The following is a 19,085-nucleotide window of genomic DNA, read 5'->3' on the forward strand; positions in this document are numbered from 1 at the left end:
ATGTCCTTGTTTAGAAATTTGGTATTCAGGTTGTTTTTGTTTGTTTTGGTGGTGGTGGTCTTCATTGAGTCCACTTTTAGTATAATATTACATCTAATCCAAACCCAGAAAACTGGCTTTACTTTGTGAGTTAAACCTGGTCATGTTTAGTGTTTACCTGTCCAAGTGTTATCTCCACCCCTCCCAGGTAGTCATCATCTTTAAGGTCAGACGTGGAGTTATCAATGTCATAGACACCCAGCTTCAGATTCTGAACCGTCTCAAAGCGGTAATCCAGCCGGAAACGCTGACTGAAGGACGGGTTGGAGGTGTTCTTTAGCTGCTCAGTGCGGCCCAGCTGACACAGACAAACATCAGAGGTTTTCTCACATTAAAATGAAATCTGAAGCAAAACAAAGATCTATTCTGAAGTGTGACTGCAACATTACCTCAGTCCATTTATCTCCTCCAGAGCTCTGCAGCAGCACACACAGAGGATCAGAATTTGATCCCAGATCTTTATCCAGCAGGTTAGCACAGGAGACACTCAGCTCCACTTTGGCTGCCATCTGAAGGGGAACAGAAACATTAAAATCTGCATATTTTAGAAGTTTAAGTTCAATGTCAGCATAAGAACAGCTGGCAGTAACTTCAACAGTCAGTTTGAAACGTGTTCAAGAGCAGAAACATGAGAGTTTAAAGCAGTTACAGGAACCTGTATCAGAAAAATAAGTAAAGTTTATCCAGAAGTACTGAATCACTACAATCACAAAGTCTCAGCTTATCCAAAGTGGTCACAACAACTCATCTGCTACAGATCGATAGAAACACAATATCTAATCACTATCATACTCTTTGCATCTTTTTTTACAGCAGTTAAACATCTGCTGAGTTTAAAAAAAAAATGCATTGTAACAAGATTTTACTTTTTAAACCAAAATGAGTCTTTGTGGTGTGTCTATGCCTGCGAGCATGATTGGTCCATATATAACTATTTGAGGAGGTAAATCTGTGTTGCCTTAATTAACCCAAGTCTGTGCATTTTCCTGCTAATTTTGGTCTGCTAATTTTAATGTGAAATTCAATGTGTTTATAAAAAAAAAAAAAAGCCTGGCTTCTCTGCATGAACACAGATTAAAACTCGCCTGACATGTTGTCTCATGATCTGCCACCTGATAATCTGTTTTAATCAAATACAGAAACAGAGGGAGTAGCAGCTCAACACCAGCAAGAATTTAGGGAGCAGCAGCCTGAGAGTGGCTGGAGATTTAACTTAAGCTGCAAAGCCAGTTAAACCAGTACAGTTCACCAGTAAACAGTTCCCACACTCCCACACCAACACACATAGAGAGAGAGTTGTATCATTATAAACATTATCAACCACCTTATTGGATCCATTATATATAAACTCTTTAAAATCACAGGAACAGAAACCAAGAGCGGTGAACAACCACTTCCACAATGCGTGAAAGGAAAGTACACCTTGTTTACCCTGTTAAACACACAGACTGCAGTAAACAGTATCTGACCAATTGTTGAGAGTTTCTAGTAAAATAAACACACTTACTGTGCAAGCTTCTGGTAGTTGAGAAGAAAAGTCAGTTTGCCTTCCCTCAACAACTTTAAATAACTGAGGGCGTGCTGCAGACAGGTAAACTATTCAGTGATTGGACAGCCAGGTGCACCCTTGAGTCCTGATTGGATAAAGTAGCACCCCTTTTATTCAGAGTGAGATCGCTTTGGTGACGTTTCCAGCCTCTGAACTCCTTCAGAATAAAAGTGCCATTATAGCAAATATACTTTAAATGGCATGATTGGCTGCAAAAAATTAGAAAAGGCAGGTTCTAAAAATATGATAATCAATCATCCTCATCATTTGACTTATCAATCACACTACAGCCCAGCAGGGATAATCTATTTCATATACATATTTCATTCTAATTAATAATTATATTAGGGGTAATGTGGGCACAGGGACAAAAACAACAACAAGGAAAGCCTACTCGAGTCTTCTTACTCCAAACAACATTAAATTAAAACAATCCTCTGCCACATATTAGTACAGCTGTAATGTGAGTGATACCAAAATCCTACCAATTACTGTACAAAGTTGGCCTGAAGGCTAGCACACAGGCACTAATCATAGCAGCACAGAAACAAGCTCTAAGCATAAGATTGATAGCGGCAAAGCCCCAGATGCAGGCTATGCAGAGATGCACCGAGGCAATCCAGCACATAACAGCAGGGTGCAAGATGTTAGCAGGTAGGGCATACATTGAACACCATAACCAAGTGGCTGGGATAGTATACAGGAGGACTCTGCAACTCCAGGCCTCGAGAGCCCCTGCCCTGCAGGTTTTAAATGTGTCCCTGATCCAACACACCTGAATCAAATGGCTGAATTACCTCCTCAGTATGCAGTCAAGAGCTGTGTCCAAATTCAGGGGCCGCATCCTTCGAAGGACCCGTCCTACGTAGACTGGGTCCACAAAGACCACAAAGGCCAGAAGTGAGCGGCCCCTGAATTTGGACACAGCTAAGTTCTCCAGAGTCCTGCTAATGACTTCTATATTTGACTCAGGTGTGTTGAAACAGAGACACATCTAAAACCTGCAGGACAGGGGCTCTCAAGGCCTGGAGTTGAAGAGCCCTGGTATACAGGAACATCTGTGCCGAGTATGGCCTGGAAGTCCTGGGGTCAAAATGGGATACACACACACACAATGACAGACACACACACACTTAACCTATGGGCAGTCTTTATCCTCCTCCGAGCTTGGATCCTCTACCAGAGGCCTGGGAGCTTAAGGGTCCTGCACAGTATCACTCCTTATGTTGCAGATTTGTCCGGCAAACTTAGAATTTTCTCAAATCATAACCTCCCAGTGTGCTGACAAAAACTGGTTCATCCCAAGGACAAAACTCCAATCTCATTGTACATCCTGTATAATGTACATCCTGTATAATGACAATAAAGGCATTCTATTCTATTCTATTCCATTTTATTCTATTCTAAACACAACCTAAGCAACATAATGTATGCTGTGCAGTGCACTGAGGAGTGGTCGGACCTCTACATTGGACAAACCAAACAGTCACTCTACAAACACATGGCACAGCAGAGAAGAGCCACCTCTTCTTCTTCTGCACCTAAAGGATAAAGGTCACTCTATCGAGGATGCCTGGGACTCTCCACCTTTTGGTTTTAGAACTGAAGAAGCCTCTTGGATAACAGGTGAAACATGCCCGAAAAATTAAAGAAGTCGAGTCACCTTTTTTCATGTTCTTGAGACTATCATGAGCTGGATCACTGAGAATCTACTCAGACAATAGAAAAAGCACAAACAGGTAAATGCAGTTTGGGAGGGTGTGTAGGTTGGGAAGAGGAGGGGCAGAGGATTGTTTTCATTCCTGTGCAGCTCTCTCACACAAACCCAAAGAGCTTCTGCTGCAGTGATTCTCTTTCTGTAAAGATCGCCTTCCCTGAAAACTGATCGCATCCTTTTGTAGAAAACCCACATCTTTTGCACTTAATTTTGGGAAACGTGTCTAAAGTAGCATGCAGCCTCAAGAAAGTACTGAAACAAGTCTGCACACAAATCCACTCTCTATAATAATGTCACTAAGAGCTAAATATGGTGGACTTAAGGTTATTCTTCTGAAGCCCTGATTGTTTGTTATGCTCATCAAAAAACCGCATTCTCAAAATTAAGTTATTACCACATCTATCAGCTATCTCTTGTGAAGTATGACTGTATTTAAGGCCATAAAAGAGAAATGGTGATTATCTCCAGTTCCATCCACTGCCACAGGATCTATAAGAGCCCACAGAGCTCTGATTACTCAGTTTTCCTCAAAAATGCTCAAGCAAAACTTTAATGCATGTTGTCTGTGTAGATTCTCAGTTATCCAGGTCATAGTAGTCTCTGGAGCTTGAAAAAGGCGACTGGACTTCTTTTTGTTTCTTGAAGACGTTTCACCTCTCATCCGAAAGGCTTCTTCAGTTCTCAACCAAATGGTGGAGAGACCCAGGTATTTAAACCCCTGTGGGCGTAGTCCCCTGGAGGTGGTTATGACCCTCTATTGATCATGTGCGTGAACACATGTGCCCAGGTGTGAAGAGGGCGTGGGTCATATTTAATCAGTGGTTTCAGTTGAAACCAATTTAGGACTCCGCTCCATTGTTTCCTGTGGCCTATTGAGGTCACTGGAACAAAGGTGTGAATGGGGGTTGAGACGTCTGGGAAGGGAGCTCAGGACAGCACTGTAAGCGGGGGAAAGTTGGTGACGTAATCCACCTCCTCTGTTCAATGATGGTTGTTCACAGTGGACATAGATGGCTTCTTTCACTCCTCTTTCAAACCATCTGTTTTCCCTGTCCAAAATGTGAACATTGGCATCCTCAAAAGAGTGCCCTTTTTCCTTCAGATGCAGATGTACTGCTGAATCTTGTCCTGTCGAGGTGGCTCTTCTATGTTGTGCCATTCGTTTGTGAAGAGGCTGTTTGGTTTCACCAATGTAGAGGTCCGAGCACTCTTCACTGCACTGAACAGCATACACTACATCGCTGATCTTGTGTTTGGCGGGTTTGTCCTTGGGATGAACCAGTTTTTGTCTTAGGGTGTGACTTGGTTTGAAGTATACTGAGATGTCATGCTTGGAGAAAATTCTTCTGAGTTTCTCTGACAAGCCTGACACATATGGGATGACAATGTTGTTCCTCTTGTCCTTCCTATTCTCTGTAGTTTGTGTTTGGCCTTCATTCCTGTGCATCTTAGCTGATTTGATGAAGGCCCAGTTGGGGTAACCGCATGTTTTGAGGGCTTTCTTAATGTGTGTGTGTTCCTTATGCTTCCCTTCTGCCTTAGAGGGAACACTTTCCGCACGGTGTTGTAGGGTCCTGATCACCCCAAGTTTGTGTTCCAGAGGGTGGTGGGAGTCAAAGAGGAGATACTGGTCTGTGTGTGTGGGCTTCCGGTAAACTTCAATGTTGAGGCTTCCATCTTCCTCGATAAGCACCGCACAGTCCAGGAATGGTAACTTGTTATCTCTGGTGTCCTCCCTGGTAAAACGTATGTATTTATCCACTGAGTTGATGTGACGAGTGAAGGCTTCTACTTCATGGGTTTTGATTTTGACCCAGGTGTCATCTACATATCTGTACCAGTGGCTAGGTGCCATCCCTTTGAAAGAACCAAGAGCTTTACTTTCCACTTCCTCCATGTAAAGGTTGGCTACAATGGGAGACACTGGGGAGCCCATGGCACATCCATGCTTCTGTCTGTAGAATCCATCATTGTATTTAAAATATGTTGTGGTAAGGCAGAGATCTAAAAGTGCACAAATCTGATCTGGGGTGAGGCTGGTTCTGTTCAGTAAGGAATCGTCTTCCTGTAGTCGTCTTCTGACGGTCTCCACTGCCTCAGTTGTGGGTATGCAAGTGAAAAGTGAAACCACATCAAAGGACACCATGGTTTCATCTGGATCCAGTACAAGATTCTGGACCTTGTTAGTAAAATCTGTAGAGTTTTCAATGTGGTGGGGTGTGATGCCAACAAGCGGTGATAAGATGGTGGCGAGGTGTTTGGAAATGTTGTAGGTGACCGAGTTTATACTGCTGATGATGGGTCGAAGTGGGACTCCTTCTTTGTGGATCTTTGGGAGTCCATAAATGCATGGAGTGGCTTCTCCAGGGTACAGGCGGTAGTAAGTGGGGCGGTCAATGGCTTTTTCCTTTTCAAGTTGTTGCAGGCAGCAAACAACTTTTTTCTTGTAGTTGCTTGTGGGATCACGTCTCAAGACCTCATAAGTATTGTTGTCACTGAGGAGTGTAGTAATTTTGTTGTGGTAATCCGATGAATTCAGCACAACCGTGCACCTCCCCTTGTCGGCTGGCAGTATGGTGATGTTTTGATCCTTGCTTAGGGCTGTGATGGCCTTCTTCTCCTGAATGGTGAGGTTGGATGGAGGAAGTCTTGCACTGGAGAGAGTGGCTGAAACTTTCATCCTGATCTGTTCTGCTACAGGATGAGAAAGTTTGTTATTTCTTATAGCGGTTTCTGTTGCTGTGATGAGGTCTACTATGGGAAGCTGTTGTGGGGCTATGGCAAAGTTGAGTCCTTTGGCTAGCACATTTTCTTCTGGTTTGGTGAGGACCCTGTCTGATAGGTTCTTCACCCACTTTCCTTGGTTTCCATTGCTTATCGTGTCGTCCTGTTTGTTAACAGATGAATGGTATGCCTTGGTTTGCAGAGTTTGAAATTTACGTAGTTGTCTTTCCTTGCCTTTGATGTGTTGTGCGAGCTGGGCTTTGTCCACAAATGTAGAAACTTCTTCTGCGATGGTGTGAGGTAAGAGTGATGAGAGTTTCTGCTGAGTCTGGTGGATTTTGTTCTGGAGTGCATCTATGGTGAAATGGACCTGTCTTATCCTTTCACTCAAAAGGTGGTTCTGTGCTCTCCATAGAATTTGGTCAGCTCTATGTCCTTTTACTGTGGACCCAAGGTGCAAACTCTTGGGAACCAGTCTGGACTGTCTGCATCTCAAGTTGAAACGAAGGTGGTTCCTGTAGTCCGCTAGCTTTCTTGAGTCCCTTTCATACTCCCACACCAATTGAAGGGTGTTCCTCCCAAAGTGCAAGGCAATATGAAAAAACACCTCGCCACCATCTTATCACCGCTTGTTGGCATCACACCCCACCACATTGAAAACTCTACAGATTTTACTAACAAGGTCCAGAATCTTGTACTGGATCCAGATGAAACCATGGTGTCCTTTGATGTGGTTTCACTTTTCACTTGCATACCCACAACTGAGGCAGTGGAGACCGTCAGAAGACGACTACAGGAAGACGATTCCTTACTGAACAGAACCAGCCTCACCCCAGATCAGATTTGTGCACTTTTAGATCTCTGCCTTACCACAACATATTTTAAATACAATGATGGATTCTACAGACAGAAGCATGGATGTGCCATGGGCTCCCCAGTGTCTCCCATTGTAGCCAACCTTTACATGGAGGAAGTGGAAAGTAAAGCTCTTGGTTCTTTCAAAGGGATGGCACCTAGCCACTGGTACAGATATGTAGATGACACCTGGGTCAAAATCAAAACCCATGAAGTAGAAGCCTTCACTCGTCACATCAACTCAGTGGATAAATACATACGTTTTACCAGGGAGGACACCAGAGATAACAAGTTACCATTCCTGGACTGTGCGGTGCTTATCGAGGAAGATGGAAGCCTCAACATTGAAGTTTACCGGAAGCCCACACACACAGACCAGTATCTCCTCTTTGACTCCCACCACCCTCTGGAACACAAACTTGGGGTGATCAGGACCCTACAACACCGTGCGGAAAGTGTTCCCTCTAAGGCAGAAGGGAAGCATAAGGAACACACACACATTAAGAAAGCCCTCAAAACATGCGGTTACCCCAACTGGGCCTTCATCAAATCAGCTAAGATGCACAGGAATGAAGGCCAAACACAAACTACAGAGAATAGGAAGGACAAGAGGAACAACATTGTCATCCCATATGTGTCAGGCTTGTCAGAGAAACTCAGAAGAATTTTCTCCAAGCATGACATCTCAGTATACTTCAAACCAAGTCACACCCTAAGACAAAAACTGGTTCATCCCAAGGACAAACCCGCCAAACACAAGATCAGCGATGTAGTGTATGCTGTTCAGTGCAGTGAAGAGTGCTCGGACCTCTACATTGGTGAAACCAAACAGCCTCTTCACAAACGAATGGCACAACATAGAAGAGCCACCTCGACAGGACAAGATTCAGCAGTACATCTGCATCTGAAGGAAAAAGGGCACTCTTTTGAGGATGCCAATGTTCACATTTTGGACAGGGAAAACAGATGGTTTGAAAGAGGAGTGAAAGAAGCCATCTATGTCCACTGTGAACAACCATCATTGAACAGAGGAGGTGGATTACGTCACCAACTTTCCCCCGCTTACAGTGCTGTCCTGAGCTCCCTTCCCAGACGTCTCAACCCCCATTCACACCTTTGTTCCAGTGACCTCAATAGGCCACAGGAAACAATGGAGCGGAGTCCTAAATTGGTTTCAACTGAAACCACTGATTAAATATGACCCACGCCCTCTTCACACCTGGGCACATGTGTTCACGCACATGATCAATAGAGGGTCATAACCACCTCCAGGGGACTACGCCCACAGGGGTTTAAATACCTGGGTCTCTCCACCATTTGGTTGAGAACTGAAGAAGCCTTTCGGATGAGAGGTGAAACGTCTTCAAGAAACAAAAAGAAGTCCAGTCGCCTTTTTCAAGCTCCAGAGACTTTAATGCATGTTATACAAATTAGGGCTGAAATGATTCACCGAGTAACTCGAATAACTACAGAAGTTCATATAACATGTGCAGATGAACTGTTAACTGAGACACTTCTAAAAGTTGCAGGCCTGGACTTGAGGAGCCCTGATCTACACCATCAGAATGTCTGTTTTCTGCAGCAAGAAAAGTTGCATAAAAGCACAGGACACACCTGAGGTCTGACAATGCTGATATGCTTGTTTTTCTTCATTGCAGTAGCGACATGCTCTATTAAAGTCTTACAGACACACAAAGTTCGTGCATTAGCAAACACACTCACTTGTGTATTGGAGTTTGTGTCCCAGTGGGTGGTGGGTCACATATTGGCATTAGCACTTTACATATGACTGGGTAGTATAAGCAATTTCTAACCAACGGCCTGGGTTATTTATGTTTTTTTAATCAAATTTTCAAGGAAATCCATCACTTTCTGTTGTATATTGATGAGAGTGAAGACAGGCTTCTATCCAGGAATATTTCACAGGCCGCCACTCTCGGGGGGGCCCCATGAGATTTTCTGTTTTTTAAGGTTGCCGCAGCACTCTTGACTTTGGGAACCACTGCTCTAAGGGTTACATATGAAGCTCAAATGCATTAAGAATCACAATTCTTTGTTGTGAGCAGACACACAAACACAGTGATGGTGCTCCCAGCTAAAACTGCTAGAGTGGAAAAAAATGATTTCACATCAATCCACAAAGCTTTTAAATAAACTGACAAACACAGGGGAAAAAAAAAAAGTCATGGAAGAAATATTCCTTCAACTATAAAACTGCACTGATAATTGTACTGTGGCAGTAGAGGGAGGGTTCAACCTTCAGTAGGGGCGCAGCTATATGCTTTCTGAGGTGTATGCGGACACATTTTTAGGGGGCAGCAGCCTAAGTAGGGAGACCCTACTTATGCTCTACAGATGCTCAAATTCACACCATAGATGCATCTACTAAGAAGAAGAGTTTGAACCTTGATGACCTTGACTTCAAGATAAAGGTCAGAATAGGAGTTTTCTGAAACTGTGATAAGTCAAGAGCGATGTCACCTAGGATGTTCAAATTCATGCATTTACTAAAAACTTCGGATGATTTAGTTCTTACCATAATAATGCCAATCACAGAAAGTGAGTGTTCTCAGTGGTTTATATTTCTTATGACTTTAGCATTTCTTATTCCTGATTCTTACTTAGCCATTTGCAAATCACTGAGGCTCATGTGCACCCCATTAAGATCTACTGAGACCTGCTAATTATATGTTCTAGAACTTGTGCTTCCAGGGCATTTGTGCCACCTAAAGATTCTACTGCAGTGTTTTAAATTACATCTGCTGATATAACACTGCAAGAACAGCATTTAACATCAGCTTTTAACTATGACACTGAAGCTCCTTTGGTGTTAAGACTGACTGGTATTAAAACTACCCTTTCTGGGTTGAAATGTTTGGAGTCTGAGATTTAAACACAGCATTTTTTTACCATGCAGGAGATTTCATATATGTGACTATTACTGAGAACTAAACGCCTGCATTTTTTTTAAATTTCAAGTTGACTTGTGTGTGGTGGCATAGTGGTTAGCACTGCTGCCATGCAGGTAGAATGACATCTAGAAGGTCTGGGTTTGATTCCACCTTGGCTTGGGCCATTCTGTGTGGAGTTTGCATGTTCTCCCCGTGTCTGCATAGGTTTCCTCCCACAGTCCAAAGACATGCACTTACTGGGGTTAGGTTAATTGGTCACTCTAAATTGCCCATAGGTGTGAATGGTTGTCTGTCTCCGTCTGTGTTGGTCAAATGACAAGCTGGCAACCTGCACAGGGTGCACCCTGCCTCTCGCCCTATGTCGGCTGGGATAGGCTCCACCCCCGCAACCCTGAAGAGGATTGATGTCCTTGTGTTTTATTGTTTGGATTTTGTATTGGCGAAACAAAACAATGAAAGGATTCTAGGTTAGAATATGGTTTTTGGTTTACTTTGTTTTATTTTGAGATCAATAGGGTCTAGAAAGCATTTCAAGGCATGCTATATTACAATTTCAAGATCCTACAATGTTAGAGAGAAAACCCCAACAATCAGATGATCCCCTGTGAGCAAGCACTTGGCAACATTGGGAAGGAAAAACTCCCTATTTATGGGAAGAAACCTCCGACAGAACCAGGCTCCAGGAGGGGCAGCCATCTGCCATGACTGGTTGGGGGTGAGGAGACAGAGAAGAGATAGAAAGACTAGAAAAAGCATTTCCAGAAGAAAATGCACTGTGAATGCTGAAAGATGACAGATTGGAGCTGAAATGCCAAGAAATGCTTCAAAGAGCTGAAACTTGATTTGATGAATGAGCGTACCCAGCTGAAAAAGACAAAAAAGAATGTGAAATGCAAAACAGCTGAAATTGTCAAGAAAGTAGCTAAATTGAACTTGATTTCTCTGAAAGTGAAGAAGTGAAATGAATGCAGAAGGACAGAAAGAGAGCAGGATCAAGCTGAGTCTGAATCCCCAACTGAAAACAGCTGCCCAGAACTGCAGAAGTGCTGAAACCTGTGTGTGTGTTTTATTTTGATAAAGTATTTTCTATTTACCTGATACTGGCCCTGTATTTACTAAGTATCTATCTATACTAAATCTTGCAGTATCGCTCACCACTAAGACAAGCAACCCAGCATTGAACCCAGTGACGGCACCGGGGGGGCGCTAGGGGGTGCTACAGCTCCCCCTGGAAAAGTCATAGCACCCCCGTAGCACCCCCAAGAAAATAGCTTTTGTCTGTGTGAGTTGAGAACTGAAAGAACAAATGATCCTTCATAGCACCCTCAGTAAAATGCTTAGCCCCCCCTTAGCACCTGCAGAAAAATATTTCTGGAGCTGCCACTGATTGAACAACTTGTATGCTGAAGACAAATCCACCAATCAGTTTACAGTATAATCAGCCAATCAGAATGCTCCTACACATCTGCCAATTGAAAAGAGCTGCCAGGTGCACTGTGTAACTGTAGAAATGCAGGCACTCCGGGTCAAATATCTGTTAAATTTGCCTCAGCGCGTGGTCGAACAAGTACTTCAAAATCAAAAACCGTAGTGCCTATCAAAATGATTTTTGAACTTTGATCATTACAAGGACCTGCTCTAAACAGTGGTATATTTTTTATAGATAAGATAAGATAGTGTTTATTTGTCACATGCACAGTTATACACAGTACAATGCACAGTGAAATGTATTTTGTACCTGCAACCTTATATACACACACATATAAATAAGAAGAATAAAAATAAAAAAAAGTAATTCACACTATACACTATACTCTATATACTATACACTATACACACTTTTTAAATTATAATATTTACACTGTGCAATAATGGTCCAGTTAGGGCTCAGAGTTGAGCAGACGGATGGCTTGTGGGTAAAAACTCTTCTTCAACCTTTCAGTCTTAGCCCTCAGGCAGCGGTAACGCCGGCCTGATGGGAGCAGGGAGAAGAGAGAGTGTCCAGGGTGGCTGGGCTGTTTTAGGATCTTCATGGCCCTCAGCCTGCACTGCTTGGTGTAAATGTCCTGCAGGTTGGGGAGGGTGGTTCTGATGGTCCGTTCAGCTGAACGAACCACCCTTTTTAGGGCCATGAAGTCCTGCTTGGTGCAGTTTCCCATCCAGGTGGTGATGCTCCCACGCATGATGCTCTCGATGGTGCAGGTGTAAAAGTTCCTGAGCACCTTGAGTGGGAGCTTGAAGTCTCTCAGCCGCCTGAGGAGGTAGAGACGCTGTCTGGCCTTCTTCACAGTGATGTTTATGTGATGAGTCCAGGACAGGTCCTGTGAGATGGTCACTCCCAGGTATTTGAAGGTGTCCACTCTTTCCACCTCAGCACCACTGATGACAAGTGGATGGTAGTCCCTCTGCTGCTTCCTGCTGAAGTCCACGATCAGTTCCTTTGTTTTGCTGACGTTGAGCAGGAGGTGGTTCTCCTGGCACCAGTTCTCCAGGCGGGAGACCTCTCTCCTGTAGGCTGTCTCCTCATTGTGAGAGATTAGTCCCACAACAGCAGTGTCGTCAGCAAACTTGATGATGACGTTGGACTCTGACGTGGCCTCGCAGTCATGGGTGTACAGTGAGTACAGCAGAGGGCTGAGCACACAGCCTTGGGGGGATCCAGTGTTGAGGGTGAGGGAGGATGAGGTGAGGTGACCCACTCGTACCACCTGTGGTCTGCTGGTCAGGAAGCTGTGAACCCACCTGCACAGGGATGGGCCCAGGCCCAGGTCCAGCAGCTTAGAGACCAGCCTGGAGGGAACTATGGTGTTGAATGCTGAGCTGTAATCTACAAACAGCACTCTCACATAGTTCCCCTTACCAGTGTCTATGTGTGAAAGGGTCTTGTGGAGGAGGAAGGATATGGCGTCGTCTGTGGATCTGTCTGGCCGGTATGCAAACTGTAGTGGGTCGAGGGTGGTGGGCAGTGAGGAGGTGATGAATGTCTTGATGAGTCTCTCAAAACACTTCATCACCACAGAGGTGAGTGCTATGGGCCTGAAGTCATTGGGGCTGCTGGGGTGTGGTTTCTTTGGGACAGGGACTATGATGGACTTTTTAAAGCAGGTGGGAATCACACACAGTTTCAGTGAGAGGTTGAATATCACTGTAAACACAGGTGCCAGCTGGTCAGCGCAGGTCTTAAGGACACGTCCACTAATACCGTCTGGTCCAGCCGCTTTCCTGGTGTTTACACGTCTAAACGCCCTCCTCACGTTGCGCTCCGTCACAGTGAGTGTCTCCGCCCCTCCGGCCGGGAGCGCAGCGGGCTGTCGGCTTCCCGACTCAAAGCGCGCAAAGAAGATGTTGAGTTCATCAGCCAGAGAAGCGTCGGCACTCACCGGGTGTGTGTGTGGTGCTTTGTAGTCCGTGATGGTGCGTAGTCCCTGCCACAGTCCCCTGGGGTCAGACTGTTGTAGTTGCTGTTCCAGTCTGCGGCCGTAGCGATGTTTTGCCTCTTTCACCGCTCTGCGGACGTTGTATGATGCAACCTTGTAGTCCTCCATGTTCCCAGAGGCGAGGCCGGAGTTGTAGGCAACGGTGCGGGACCTCAGGGCGTCGCGGACAGATTTATCCACCCACGGCTTCTGGTTGGGAAAAGTCCTGATGGTCCTCCTAAGTGAAGTGTCTTCAACAACTTTCCCAATAAATCCCACAACAGTTTCCGTAAACTCCTCGATGTCTCCGCCCGCGCTGCTGCGAAACATGTCCCAGTCGGTTGAATCCAACGCACCCTGCAGAGCGGCCTCTGTTTGATCAGACCACCGTGTCACTTCTCTCACAGCAGGGGGTTCCTGCCTGAGCCGTTGTTTGTATTTCGGCATGAGAAGTACAGAGGTGTGGTCAGACTTCCCAAAAGACGGAAGAGGCTTTGCTTTGTAGCCATCTTTGAATGGCCATCTTTGTAGCCATCTTATTTTCCTGGGTTCAAAAATGTGGTTGTGGGAGCATTTTAAAAAAAGGTCTCTTTTTGGGTTTTGAGAAAATCTCCTCCCTAAAATTACTATGGAGCTTAATTGAAGAGTTGGAAGGTATTCCCTCTGCTTGAATCCTCACGGTTTAAAAAGTTTACATTTGTCAGGGTTGAGATACACATTGTTTGAAAGCAGAGAAGTGGCTCTACGTTTTGATGGTAAAATGATGGCAGTAGAGTGAACACTGTGGACACAAGATATCAACAAACCAAGTAATACATAAATAGTTCAAAGTCTTGGCTTCGTTTTAAAGCTTGAATGGTGTCTCTAGCTGAAAGTCTGCTGAAGTAGTAGTTTCAAAGTATGGTGGTTTTGAAGAGGATTTGAAACTTTCCCCAGTCACTGCTACACGAACAGGAGCTGCAGTAAAACTGTCCAGATACATCTGTCCTTAGATGTAAGCTTCTACTGTGACTCATCCTACCGACTGCGGTTCAGACAGACCCCAGATTTCGTTCCTAGTGTCACATCATTGTTTTCTATTTCTGCTTTGATTATTGCCTCTAAAAATGTTTTAGGGTCTCCTGGGACCCTAAAACATTTTTTAGGGTCCCGACACTGTGACACATTCTAAAGTGTCACAGTGTCGGGTGGGTTCAGTCACTCTGTCACAAGAAGAAAGACTCAGATGTCATTCATTATCTACAGGAGGAGCTCCTCAGACTGGGAGTTATAAGTCGCTGGTGTTCCAGCGTAATTATTTAAAATCATCACGTTCAAGCTGTTTCTTTTATTTACAGCATATTTAAAGAGCAGCATGTGTCATTACACAGCATCACAGAGAAAACGCTGGCTTCATGTGCAATTTTCTATTGGTTGTGGGTGACTGTGGAGAGGCGTTTCCAGGATTTTGAAGCAGGCTGGTCTTTAAGTCCGACGTCATTTCCAGGTCCAAATGCTCCTAAATAAACAGCAATGGCATAACCAATGACTGTTAACTATCCACAGGTTTCTGTTAGAGAGTATGTAGGCTGCCATGACAGACTGCTACTTCCGCTGTACGGTTTTATACTTCCGGTTACCCAAAGCCAGAGCCAGAGCTAATGACAAAATTTGGTTACTTTGTGCTGTAACGGGCAGCTTTATTAGTTGGAAAATGAGCTCGGGTTCAACTTGTGCTGTTGTCGGTTGTCACTACATCAGTCTGTACATTTTTTCAAATTATTTTATTCTGTAAATTTGTTCTTTTTCCCCAAAATTATACTACCCAGTTGCACATCCCATTACTATAATTTTTCCTTATGTTTTAAGTTTTCCTTTAATGTACAGCCTCTTATTTATTTTTTTTTTACGTTATTTTATTTATGGTGTGACATTACAGCATGCAGCCTACACAAAGCTTTAACAACGTGTGGCTTCCACATGTAAACACGTAGCAGTTAGCAAGATGACAGCTGCGTGTCTCCCCGATCACAGCCCACGGCCAGTCCAGTGTTTCTGTTTCAGTGATCTGAACATTCTGATATCCAGATAAGTGATTTACCTTCCACAGAATAGCTGCCGCATCACTACATGATTTCCCTAATCAGCGATACAGGAACAGCTGACTGTCTCCACCACTCCACTTTCCCTTAGCATGACCCATGCTAAGTGCTTAGCTTGACCCATGCTAAGTGCTTAGCTTGACCCATGCTAAGTGCTTAGCTTGGCCAATGCTCTGGCTCGCTCTACAGCTGCTTTAAGGAAAATAACGTCGCTTTGTTTGTTCAGTATTACTTTATCGATTTTATTGCTTTGGAGGTAATCTGGTGCTCTTATAATTACGTGATTCCTCGCCATCAACAAGTTCGGAAAATACAAGGTAATAAATAATGTCGATGTAGCTGACTTTGGGCCATAATTTCATGTCATCTACCCAGTCAGTGAGAAGTGACGGGTGAGGCACTGTTACTGAATTGTCCTCGCTGCTTTTTAAAACGTTCTTGCAATGTATCCACCTCCGATATAGTACCATTTACACCAGGTAAAAGAAACTGCAGCAACAGCGCAAACGGAAGTAAAACACCAGCTTCCGCTATGAATGGCGCTAAGTAAGGAATGCTGTGGATTAAAGAAGCTTGTAACATACCTTATCAACTGCAGCCATTTCCACTTCTCTTTCTCATCAGTAAAATGACAGCTGAGTGTGTTCTTTTTTTTCGACTCGGATCTGTTAAAACGTCCAGGGACACAGCATTGCGGCATATTGATCACGTGACAGTTTGGACCCGGAAATGGAATTCTACGTCATCAACCGGATTGCGTGCACGAGGTGTTGTCCGTGCGTTCTTGATTGCGCATGCACGCGCGCGAGATTAAAGAGTTCAAAGAAGCAACGTCATATTAAGAACCTTTGAGCTTTTTTCCTTAAAGACAGCTAAACACCCACTAACACACAAAATTTAGAATAGAATAGAATAGAATGCCTTTATTGTCATTATACAGGATGTACAATGAGATTGGAGATCTTGGAGATTTGTCTGTGAAGAAAGCTGACACTAGACATAGTTACTGTGAGACGAACGAAAAAATGACATTTGAACCTTTGAGAAAGATTGAACTTGACAACAAAATGCCCAGTTTGTCCAAGATAGAAATGGAAAAGGTAGGAAAAACAACTTTGGCAAAATTATTAGGCCATATGTCAAGAAAATAAGAAAACAATTTTTAGAAATCTGTTGAAAGCTTGTTTAAAACTTATTAGGCAAATAAGAAACTGAATTCATGTTTTTATACCCAAATTTGAGCAGACTGGACTTCTCTAAGAAGTCAGAAATTAATCCAGCGTAACAGTCAACTACTAAAACAAATTTCTCTGTTCAGGAGTGCCACTAAATAACTAATCTGCCTTCCTAATTAAAAAAAAATAACCATATACTTTACTTTAGTATGGGGAATGTTAATATATATATATATATATTTTCCACACATTGTTAATATCTAACATTGAACTGTTAATTTCTCTCATGTAATACTTCAAGTTACTTATTTTATCTATTGTGTGTGAATGCAGACAGCTTTCATGATTTTAAAGTGCCATCACAATGAGAACTTTTTGTTGATCTGTATCATCTGCCTCCTTACTAACTAACACCTGTCTGTCTTTCTTAGATCCCAGTAGATGAATGTGGTGAAATGATGCGTAGTCATCTAGACATGCCTTTGGTCACTTTTCCACTTATTGACAAAATCCTAAACAAGTGGATACAAAATGTATCAGATGAGTAAGTCACACGTTTATTTTCATCAAGCATATTATTACCATAGACACAGAAATACAGTGGCTAATTTTTTTTCTCAATCATTTTCAATGTTTTTCTTTCAGCCAATTGTTGGGTTTAACCCGTGGTGACACTGCCATAGATACGCTTGCCCTGGTGTCCGACATGTCCCAGGCACTTATTGAAGAAATTGGCATCTTTTTACTGGAGGACTTCAAAATCCAGATTTCAGCCAACCCACATGAGCATGTTCCCTCGGACAACAAAAACACCTCTGCTGACACGTCTAAGCTGTAAGTCCGAAGCTTCCTCAACAGCAAACACAATTTTATGCACTCATATTTTCTTTTTAAATGAAGCACATTGCATGATCATCGGGTGATTGTGAAAGTTTAAAGAGCAACAGAATTGCTTCCTGTTGCCTATTAGAATGTTTTCCATTGTGTTAAAAAAATCATTCATGTCTTTTGTTCTAATGAAGCTCTTAAATTGTGAAAAAATAGGGAGAAATAACTAAACACCTGACTAAATTCTCTTTTCCTTTTCTAAGAATGAATACTCAAACTCTGACTGAGGGATGCAGTTACTGCAGGGTGACGCAGGATGATGTTCAGTCCAGCTTTGGAGACCTTTTTGATACATGTTTTGGTAAGTTCCTGGAAACTGTACAAAGGCGGTCCCACGACTCAGTCAGGCTTAGTACTTTACTTTCAGTGGAGATCGCAAAGAACGTGAACTTAGCCCTGAGTCATAGTACAGCGGAGACATCTGTGCGACGGCGTAGATCCACACCAGAATCAGAGTTGAAAGAAATAGCTCTTCACGTGATCAACATTTTACACATATGCATGAACACCACGTGTGCTCCACTTTGCACTCAGAGCATCCAGAGTAGTGATGCAGAGAGTTCTGGCTGCTCAAGCTTAGAGGAACACATTCAACCAAACCCTTCAGAAGGCTGCAGAGTGATTCGGCCTCTGCCAAGGAATAAGAATCCTGGCTCCCCAAACTTTGAAGAAGTTGAAGATGAAGATGTTCAAGAAGGCCCCTGCAGAAAGACCCTTACTCCTTCTCCATGTGTGGTTAGACGAGACGTGGGTAGCAATGGCAAGAGTCCTGACTTTCGAATTACTGAGGCTAAAAATCTTGAGCAGCACCGTGTGGAGAGCTTTGAAACAACTCACTCCACAAAGCAGAGTACTGAGTCCTTATCACATTCAACTGAATGTCCACATCCACAGCTTCCTAAGTGTTCAATTGATGAGATCTTTCTCAGGGCCTGTCTTGCAAAGTTAATTGATCACATTGCTGAGAAAACCCATACATCATTTGCAAACGTGGATTTCCATCAGATAGTGACTCGTGTGACAGAGAGGCTTGTGGGAGAAGAGCGTTACACTACACCACAAAATGTTAAAAACTTCCACATCACCATCTACAAAGAACTGTGTCGCAAATTTAGATCCAAATATGTGCTCCAGGTTCTGATGGAAACGTGTGATCCGGCTTTTGTAGCTGCCTTAGTGGTGACGTTAAACGGACAGCTTAAAAAATTAATGAAAAAAAACAAACATTTTTAAGAAGATCTGGAGAAAATTTACAAGGAACAAGGTTTCTCGTGATTGTGAGATTAACAGAGAAGAGTCTCACAGTGAAGAAAATGAAAAGAACAGACAGCGCAAGCGGTACCGAGAGGGCCTGCTCTTCCATATTTAGTACAGGGTTTATACAGGAATCCTAGAGTTAAATTTACTACCTTTTACTACCTATTTTTACTACCAGGATGAAATCGAGCAGCAGCCTTTTTTGGGGTAGCGGGGGATTCACAGCACTAAGCCATGAAAGATGATCGCCCATCTCTCACCAAAGACAAAACTGTATAGGCTTGCTATAGGTATTAAAGGTACTGCACTGCAGTGGTTTGAATCATATTTTTTTAAGATAAGATAAGATAAGATAGTGTTTATTTGTCACATGCACAGTTATACACAGTACAATGCACAGTGAAATGTATTTTGTACCTGCAACCATATATACACACACATATAAATAAGAAGAATAAAAATTAAAAAAAAG

General features: G+C 43.3%; 2 protein-coding genes across 4 annotated transcripts in view; one reads left to right on the forward strand and one right to left on the reverse strand.

Annotated features, from left to right (window-relative positions):
• LOC115780078 (copine-1-like) overlaps positions 1–19,085 on the reverse strand; it is a 32,549-nt gene that overhangs the window by 8,686 nt on the left and 4,778 nt on the right. The window contains exons 1-3 of one of the 3 annotated variants that reach the window (XM_030729042.1): positions 15,878–16,013; positions 429–548; positions 158–337 (exon numbers count right to left, since the gene is read on the reverse strand). In XM_030729042.1, the coding sequence (XP_030584902.1) occupies positions 158–337; positions 429–548; positions 15,878–15,895 (318 nt within the window). In that variant the 5' untranslated portion in view covers positions 15,896–16,013. Of the gene's footprint in view, positions 1–157; positions 338–428; positions 549–1,546; positions 1,685–15,877; positions 16,014–19,085 lie in introns of those variants that run through there. The other 2 variants (XM_030729043.1, XM_030729044.1) reach the window with 2 other exon arrangements.
• LOC115780081 (uncharacterized) lies at positions 16,219–18,766 on the forward strand. The gene is made up of 4 exons (XM_030729049.1): positions 16,219–16,393; positions 16,900–17,012; positions 17,114–17,302; positions 17,560–18,766. Exons 1-4 carry the CDS (start codon positions 16,235–16,237, stop codon positions 18,587–18,589), a joined length of 1,491 nt encoding a protein of 496 aa, XP_030584909.1. The 5' UTR covers positions 16,219–16,234; the 3' UTR covers positions 18,590–18,766.

The sequence above is a fragment of the Archocentrus centrarchus genome, chromosome 5 (genome assembly GCF_007364275.1).
Source record: "Archocentrus centrarchus isolate MPI-CPG fArcCen1 chromosome 5, fArcCen1, whole genome shotgun sequence".
Taxonomy (NCBI): domain Eukaryota; kingdom Metazoa; phylum Chordata; class Actinopteri; order Cichliformes; family Cichlidae; genus Archocentrus; species Archocentrus centrarchus.

What these genes read in the sequence shown, in the direction of transcription:
- LOC115780081 (XM_030729049.1), top strand. Translation starts at nt 16,235, where the DNA reads ATGTACAATGAGATTGGAGATCTTGGAGATTTGTCTGTGAAGAAAGCT. An exon ending in CCAAGATAGAAATGGAAAAG is followed by an intron (nt 16,394 to 16,899) that starts GTAGGAAAAACA and finishes TGTCTTTCTTAG; the next exon opens with ATCCCAGTAGATGAATGTGG. An exon ending in TCTGCTGACACGTCTAAGCT is followed by an intron (nt 17,303 to 17,559) that starts GTAAGTCCGAAG and finishes TCCTTTTCTAAG; the next exon opens with AATGAATACTCAAACTCTGA.